Below are 9038 nucleotides of genomic sequence, written 5' to 3' on the forward strand. Positions count from 1 at the left end.
TCCTGACTATATATAACTTCAGGGCATGGAACATGATATTAGATAATTCATAAATAATCGTGCTTTTAAAGTCAGAAAGTTTGAATGTGTGCTAGAAGTACAGTGAGGACAAATGAGAAGATTAGCATGTTGCTAGTAAGGGTACTTGTTTATGTATAGGGAGTACTTAAATGTTCTAGGGCCTGGCTAATGCATTCTTTGAACATGAAAAGTGGGGATTGATGATTTTGTTGGATGTTATTTAGATAAAAAAAAAAAAAATAATTTACTAAAAAAGTTATGTTAGAATTTATGACTTCCAGATGATGCATTAATGTATGAAGTCTGTAAATGGCTTACATCTTCTGTCCTTTCTGCTCATAGAACTGCTCCAAGTAACAAAGATGATACAGTAACAAATGCCAACCGCACCAGTTATAATGGGACTTCTCAGTATGTAAGGTGTTGTTCTTAAAGGCATGCTTTAAATTGTTCCCATCCATTTTGTGAAAAGCGTGTGGAAAAATGTAGTGTTTTGAATCATGTGGGCGGCTCAATTCTCTGACCAGTTCTGTGCTTTCCCTATATATAAGAAAAAGGTAACACTATAGTGACAACATCTTGTGGGTTTTGATAAATTTGTTGTAGAAAAGCTACCGGCATAAATGAGACTCTTTGTAGAGATGGGAAAAATCCAAGCCAAGTTGACGTCCATGGAAAGATTAGTGACCTCTAACATCCACGTCGCTGGTATTAAATTTCTTTGATTTTTAGCACCCCAGAAATCCCCTGCTATGTAGTCATATTGTTAGTTTCTTATTGCTTATGGGTGAAGTTAACAAACAGAGCAAAATTTCTTCTGCAGCTTGCCTTCTGGAGATCTTGATTTAAAATTTAAATGAGGAAACTTACTAAGCAGAAAATGAGAATGAAATGAAAACTCTGTATATTTCCTTACTCATAAGCTACCTCAAGTATTCAATAAGCTTGCTTGAATGCTGACCCAGCTCTCCAGAATATTATCTCGTTCCTCCAATTTTCATCAAATTAGCTGCAGGTGTACCAATTAAATTAATAAAACAGAAAAAAAACTGTACTCCATGTTATTTACTTCATGCTTCGATTGGTATTAATGATTAATGAAACTGTTAGGCCCATAATCACAATATGTATGATTGGTGACCAATATTTTGATCATGGTCATATATATTTATACTTTTTGATATAAAAACAATTAATTATAAATATTACAATTTTTTTTAAAATCTGAGGTAGGCCCTCAATGATGCTGGATCCGTCCTTGATAATATTCATGGATGAACCCACCTCTTAGATGCACGGGGCTAACTAATCCACGGCTTTTGTATCTTTAATTTTATTTAGTGACCACGCTCTTTGTCTTGTCGCTCAGTGGAGTTAATTTTTGAAGGCCCAAATTGTTCAACCTTTTAGTATTCAAGGTGTCACACTATTTCTGTTTTATTAGTTTTAGTATGATATTATTTATTTTAATTTAGTTATTTTAAGATTGAATCATTTTTATTTTTTTTTAGGGTTTTATTCTAATGAAAAAAGACATGAATCTTATGAATTTGTTTTGTTTTATTGATTTGTAATTAGTTGAAAACATTATTATCAATTTGACTTTAGATATAACAAATACATTTATAAAATTAATTTTTATATAATTAAAAGACAACTTGATTTGCACAAATCATAATATATTAATAATGGTATTTTTATTATTTTATAATGTAATTAGTTGGCTAAGTATGTTCTAATATAATTAAATTAAATCTAATTAATCTATGCCAATAATTTAAATGTTGGGAAATTGATTAATAAATTATATAAGTTTTTAAATTTCCTAAATGATTTTAAATAAAGAAAATTAACACAATAAAATGCTTAATTAATTACTAAAATAATCTTTAATTAAATCTAATTGGACATTTAAAAACGTGATAAGTCAGTCTTTGAATTTTATAATTAAAGTTCATAGTCTTTCTTTTAATGATTATACTATTTTTTTTTACTTGTAGTTATGATATCCAATTATTTTAAGAGATTAAAAGAAATTCCACTAGAAAATATGTTTCCTTGTGAATTGGATGTTATTTTCAAAATATTTACTTGAGGTTTTGCTTAAGGTTTGGTGGTTTTTAAAAGTTTTCAAACGTTGTTTGGAAACAATGCAAAGCCGTGGAGGTCCTGGGAAAAAATCCTGGCTCCGTCAATATTAAGGAAGGATTAGAGAAGTTCTACTGCTATAGTTAACCGTTTTCGCTACTGGCTTGGATACCGCTAATACCAGGCATCCCAACTAAAGCATCTTTGATTTACTCCAGTTCAATCATTTGAGAACTTCTGCTACAAATTCCTGCTAGATAAAAAGTTGACCAAACATTGAAAAATGATTATTTTCAGACCTGTACTCCTTTTTATGTATGATAGTCTTGATTTTATTTGTATGTCTTGTTTTTGCAACATCCGATAAAATAGCTAAAGTTTTTGTAGGTTTTTCAGGGTTCTAAAGCTAAGAGAAAGAAGGTTATTTGTGCATGAGAGAGAGCTAAAACAGAAGAGAAAGAACTGATACAAAAACAGTTTGCGTGTTTTCATTCAAAACAGAGAAAATAAGAACCTAATATATCACTGTTACAACTACTTTTCAGTATAAAATTAAAATATAACAATTGAACCACTCTTAACAAACACAAATTCACTGAGATTTTGTGGCTTAATCACCGGCTGTCTTCACCTAAAACATCATTAAATAACTTCCAAAAAAGGATGGGAACTGCACATGACAGAAGCCCTTTTAATTAAAAACCTGGCGCAAACTTTCAAACCAACCATGCAAATGATTTCCAGCAAAATATTACTTCAACATTCCTCCTTGATATTTTTGCTGGAAACTCCAAGTCTGAATCTTAATGCTTCCAACTGGATCTGCCTAAAGGTTGGTCATTATGTCAGCCACTTGCTCCTCTCCCTGCAATGAACAGATTTACTTCACCTCTGCTTGCCTCTCTCACTGCATGATATTTGATTCTGATATGCTTTGTGGACATGGAGTACTGGATTCTTGGACATAGCAATGTTGATGGTTGCACAGTGCAGCAAATTCCTTGAGTCTATACAGCCTTAAGTCTTTCAAGATCTTTCTCAGCCAAACCAACTGGTTGACTGCAGCAGCAGCCGATACATATTAGCTTCAGCAGTGGGTTGTGCTAACAACCTCGCTTTTTGAATTCCAGCTTATGGCACTGCATTCACAAAGAAAACATATCCAGAGGTGCTTTTATGTCATCCAAGGAGCCACCCCAATCACTATCAGTGAAACCATGCAAACTGAAATTTTCAGCTTCCTTAAACCATATCCAGGTCTGGACATCCTCTAATGTATCTGAGGACTCTTTTGCTGCTTGCAAAGCAGCTCACTTGGTTCATTCATGAACCTAGGAGTAAACTTGCTGCAACATAATGTCTGGCCTTATTGCAGTCAAGTCAACAAGCACCCAACTATGCTTCTGTACTTGTTTCATCAACTTAGCAGCACCATCATTTTTACACAGCTTCACATTTTGCATCAGAGGTGTGTTGACAGGTTTGCAGTTCTCCTTGCAAATTTTTGAGAGTTCATTAGCATACCTCTCTTGGGAGATAAATATGCCATAAGGGGACTGCCACACTTCCATTCCCAAGAAGAAACTCATCTCCCCTAAGTCGGTCATCTCAAATTCCTTGTGCAACTCCTTCTTGAAATCCAGCAGCCTAGTGGAGTTAGGACCTGGCACCAGCAGATCATCAACATACAAGGATACAATATCCTTTCATTATCAACCTCTCTAACATATAAGGTATGCTCATTAGGACTTCTTTCAAACCCCAAACTATGGAATTCATTAATTCTGCTGTACCAGGCCCTAGGGGCTGTTTTAATCCATAAGAGCCTTCCTAAGAAGTACACCATACCTCTGTCCTTCAACCGTATACCCTTCAGGTTGCTCACAAAGATCTCTTCATCAAGCCACCCATTCAAGAAAGCAGATTTCACTCCATTTGGAAGACTTTCACTTAAGTGGCTACAATTGCAAGAAGGATTCTGATGGTGTAAGCCTTGCAACTGGTACAAGGTGTTAGTAAGTCCACCCCAACTGCTATGCATAACCCTTCACTACAAGCCTTGCTTTGTGTCTGTAATTGAACCATCAGGATTCAATTTCTTTTATAAATCATTTCACGGATAATCTTTCTTTTGGCAGGTTGGTTACTAGTTCCCAGGTTGCATTCTTCTAATCATGTCAAGTTCTTCATCCATTGCTGCCTTCCACTCTTAACTTTGGCTGCTTCATAATACATGTTGGTTCCATCAAGGCCAAGTTACATCTGTCAAATTTGAGCCAAAGGTCTAGTTCCCCTAATTGAAGAATCGCTTCAGAATCAGAGTGGAATCTGGATGATCTGAGTAGCTATTAAGTCTCCTCCTTGTTCTTGCATATTACTCCCTTCAATCTCATTTTTGTCCTAGTTCCACAGCCCTTCTTCATTACTTTTACATCACGGTTAACCAGGAATTTTTTGGTCTTAGGATGTAAATCTATATGCTTTGGATAAGTGCTATAACCAACAAAAATTCCAGTTTCAGCCTTCTCATCCAGCTTACTCCTCTTGTGGCTGGAATGTGAGCATAACAAATGCTTCCAAAACCTTTGAGGTGGTTGATGCTTGCTTTACCCATACCAAGCCTCAAATGGTGTTTGTTACTCAAGGCTTGGTTGGCAGACCTGTTGAGAAGGTAAATTGTTGTATTACAGCTTCAGCCCAGAAAACTTTCGGAAGTCTCTTTTCAAACAGCATGCACCTTGATTTCCATTACAGTTCTGTTCTTTCTTCACTCAAACCATTTGCTGTGGTGTGTAAGAGAGCTCAGTTGGTGCTTTATTCCAGACCCTACACACAGTTTTGAAATTGATTTGAGGTATACTGAACCATTGTCACTCGGATGGTTTTCAAACTCAAACCAGTTTCATTTTCCACCATTGCTTAAACCCCTTAAACATTGCAGCCACCTCACCTTTTTGTTTCGAAAGTAGACCCAACACAGCCTGGTGAAATCGTTTATAAACAGCGAGAAAATACCGTTGCCTTTCAGAGAGGACACCTGCATTGGACCACACACATTTGTGTGTATAAGCTGAAGCTTTCAGCAGCTCTCCAGGATTGTTTTGCTGGAAATGGTTGCCTACTGATTTTCCAGTTGGCAAACTTGACATACTTTCCTTTCCTCAATTTCGGGCATACACTGAACAAGTTCTCTCCTCCTCATTTCCTTAAGATGAATAATGATAATGCCCAGTCTTTTGTGCCAAGTTTCAGTTTCAACACATTTTGTAGACAAGGCATGCAAGGCTGAGTTTTTCCATTCAATTGGAAAACTTTTTCCTAGCATTTTCACATTCATCAATTCATTCCCTAAGTTGTCAATACAATGCAGACATGTTTGAAAATGTAGGGAATAGTTTTTCTAGCATTTGACACACTCAGCAAGCTTTGGTTGATTTCGGGTACATAAAGACATTTGTAAATATTGGTGCCTATGTAGTTGGGGACAGCAACCTTACCTCTTCCTTTAACTTCCCAAATTCTCCATTGCCATCTTGACTTTGGAGTGAAAGAGTCTATCAATGCCACAAAACTTGACAGATTTGGAGTCATGTGGTTTGGCAACCACTATCAATCAGCCATACATCATCACACTGTTGTGTGGTGTGCTGAAGCCATGAAGAGTTGTTCTGCTTCTGGATTTGTTGCTGGACCCCACCACTGCAGCCTGCTACTCACTGATTTCCTTGCTTTACAACTTTTCTATGTGTCCATACTGCTTGCATGACCTGCATTGTATGCCAAGTCTGAACCAACACTTATATTCTGGAGATTCTTCTTTTTGCAGTGCACAATGGAGGAAATGATCTTTGTCCACCCCGTTCCCTCCTTGATTGTAGCTTTCTCTTTTCTTTCTTTTCACCACTAATTTCTTGTCTTCTCTTCCTTGTACTCTCCTTTTTGACCTACATACATGGCTGTCTCAGTTGAGTCTTCTTGCCTCAGCTGCCTTCTTTGTTCCTGGGCTTGAAGTGAATGAACCAACTCAGCCAAGCTGAGCGGACAGATCTTTGGAGTCCTCTAGGACGAAATTTTTGCTTCAAACCTCTCAGGTAAGCTGACCAGGACCTTCTCCACCCACTCTTGGTTGGTTAGTTTTCCCCTAGCAGCTTGATTTTGTTCACCACAGCCATGAGTCCGTCCACTATTCCTTGACAGATTATGTCTCTGCATCTTGAGTACTTCAAATTCTCTTCTCAAGTTTAGAACTGCATATTTCGTTAGTTACTCCCTCCAAACTCCTCCTTGAGGTGTCCCAGGCTTTTAGGTGTCTCACATGCCATGATCCTAGAGAAGACCTGATCTATCCACGGCGAATGTATACAAGATATGCTCTAGAGCTTTGGCTGCTTCTTCTTCATGAGCTCTTATCTGGTTCAGCGTTGGGGTGGTCCAAGATGGGGAACTTGCTCTCCTCTTCCACAATTGCTACAGCCATGGCCCTCAGATATGTTTTCATCTTGACAGCCCAAACATGGTACTAGTCACCGTTGAAAACTAGAGAAGAGATTGGAGCAAAACTGGGTGCCATGGAGAAACTTTTTGAGTTAGTATTCTGGTCCTGAAAGATCAAGAAGGTTTGATACAAATTGTAGGTTTCAGGGTTCTAAAGCTAAGAGAAATAAGGTTATTTGTGCATGAGAGAGAGCTAAACAGAAGAGAAAGAACTGATACAAAAACAGTCTGCGTTTTTCATTCAAAGCAGAGAAATATATGAACCTAATACATCACGTTACAACTACTTTTCAGTATAAATAATCTTAAATAACTATAATGAACCACTCTTAACAAACACAAAATTCACTGAGATTTGTGGCTTAATCACGGCTGTCTCACCTAAACATCATTCAAATAAATTCCAAAAAAGGATGGGAACTGCACATGACAGAACAGCCCTTTAATTCAAAAAACTGGCGCCCAAACTTTCAAACCAACCAGCAAAATGATTTCCAGCAAAATATCATTACTTCAACAGTTTTAAGAAACTTAACAGGTTTTTTTGTCTATCAATCTGAGCTGGGAATCGTAACCATGCGGAGTATATCACTGATCTTCAATAGTTATCTGGGGAGAATGTATGGTCAATTTGCTCACAGTAGTTTGATATTCTACCATATGTTTCTTGGACGTTAGGGTACCCGCCACCTCTGATCTTGTTCTGTAATGCCACCAGTCTTCCAGAAAAAACATCCATCAGTGTAGTTTTCCCAGCTCCACTAACACCCACAAAGCCGTAAGAATCCAGGCTAAATGCAACGTAATATCCTGAAGAAGCTGTAGCCTTTTTCTCTGGAAACCTTGATCCGCAGTTTCATTATATTCATTCCAAGTATAACCGAAAATCTGGGGACTAGGCAGTGATGAATAAGTAATTACCTTGGGAGTATCAGCAAAGTATTGCCACGTTCTCAAACGTTAATGTTAAGGGCTTAAAAGGTAAAGCCATTCTGTAATAAAAAGTTAGTCAGATTTGATACTGCATTTCCCAGAAACACTAGAAGCTAATCCATCTACTTTGTGAATCGAATAAATCTCTCTGTACATTTACATAACATATTATTAGTTCTTCACCTGGGTTTTGGTATCCGCTGCACTTTCCATACGTCGACTGAAGGCAATTCTTTTTCCTCAGTTGCATTACCCAATTTATCTACCAGCTGTTATGAGAAATGATAGTCTGGGATCTCCCTGGAGCTGCAATATTGAATTTTCACCAAACATAAGTTAATTAGAAACAGAGGAATTGAATGCAATACTTCACATCAATTTTTTTTCCATTTTTAAATATCGGGGGGCAGGAAATTAATAACTTACGTTCCAGATAAGTTGGTGCCAGGTGAAACCAATGTTGAAAATTATCCAGAACCCAAGCAATGCTCCAATTGATATCACTAAAAGTAGTCACTGAAGTTCAGTTCATGTTTAACAGAACTTGATGTCCAATGGTAGATTTAAAGATGAAACCTGTAATGATACTGTGATGTTACAGCTTTACCTATCTCAATCTGTCTTCTGTTTAATTATTAGTCACACAAAGTTTTTCTCAAGTTATATGGTGGCATATGTCCAAACTAGTATTTTACAAAGAGCCAACAAGGAATCCATTAATAACCGGCCGTTTTGATTTAGATATACCATAATGGATAGTAGAATGATGTGATAAATGATACAAAAGCAGTAATTCCGTGAAACATTACTTAGGAGACAAACTTTTTAATAGTGGTATACTCTATTAATTAGCGGTTGGAGTTTTCACCTTTTGCCATTTGAAGAAAGGAATTCATTGATTGAAACACATTTCTTGCATAGCAAGGAGAAATCCAAAAACCCCATCCCAACCAAGCAGGTAGAGAAGCTGTTGCAAGGAAAAAACTATAATTTGGTTGATTGTCTTCTCTTATTGGTTATGATCTAAATATATCTTTGTATTTTAAATAAAGGCCCAAAACACAGTTGAAAAGTATTTGGTTTCTAGTTTTTCATAAACTGGAGGGTCGTGCTCATCAAACTCTTGGCCACGAATCCTCAAATTCAAATTGCAAGGCACAGAGATATGCATGAGCTCAAGCTATCACCCGCAGTGACGGTCAATCCAAGTCAAATTCAGATCAAATCCAACATACTACCAAAGACTCACGGTCTTCCTCTTCAAAAGTCCACAGTCTAGGCCGAGTTTACTCTTTGTTCACTACTGTAATAAAATTTGGGTAATAAGTGATATTTTAAAAGTTTGTGGGTAGAAATGTTTTTAAGCCATTATTTGGGTGGAAAAAAGTCATTAACTCAACAAAATATATGCAATCTGTAAAATACAACATTATAGATTTGTAATCCTGAAAAAGAATTGATTACATTATAAATTACAAGGTATATCGAAGCCATGAACATGA

At 36.7% G+C, this 9038-nt stretch overlaps 1 protein-coding gene across 1 annotated transcript; it reads right to left on the bottom strand.

Annotated features, from left to right (window-relative positions):
- Positions 1–3440: 3440 nt before the first annotated feature.
- Positions 3441–4150, bottom strand: LOC116105712 (uncharacterized mitochondrial protein AtMg00810-like). The gene is made up of 2 exons (XM_031392120.1): positions 3958–4150; positions 3441–3772 (listed from the first exon to the last, which is right to left on the bottom strand). Exons 1-2 carry the CDS (start codon positions 4148–4150, stop codon positions 3441–3443), a joined length of 525 nt encoding a protein of 174 aa, XP_031247980.1.
- Between the last annotated feature and the right edge of the window lie 4888 nt (positions 4151–9038).

This window comes from Pistacia vera, unplaced genomic scaffold (assembly GCF_008641045.1).
Source record: "Pistacia vera cultivar Batoury unplaced genomic scaffold, PisVer_v2 Contig503, whole genome shotgun sequence".
In the NCBI taxonomy this organism is placed as follows: Eukaryota; Viridiplantae; Streptophyta; class Magnoliopsida; order Sapindales; family Anacardiaceae; genus Pistacia; species Pistacia vera.

What these genes read in the sequence shown, in the direction of transcription:
- LOC116105712 (XM_031392120.1), bottom strand. Translation starts at nt 4,150, where the DNA reads ATGCATAGCAGTTGGGGTGGACTTACTAACACCTTGTACCAGTTGCAA. An exon ending in TATACGGTTGAAGGACAGAG is followed by an intron (nt 3,773 to 3,957) that starts GTATGGTGTACT and finishes TGCTGGTGCCAG; the next exon opens with GTCCTAACTCCACTAGGCTG.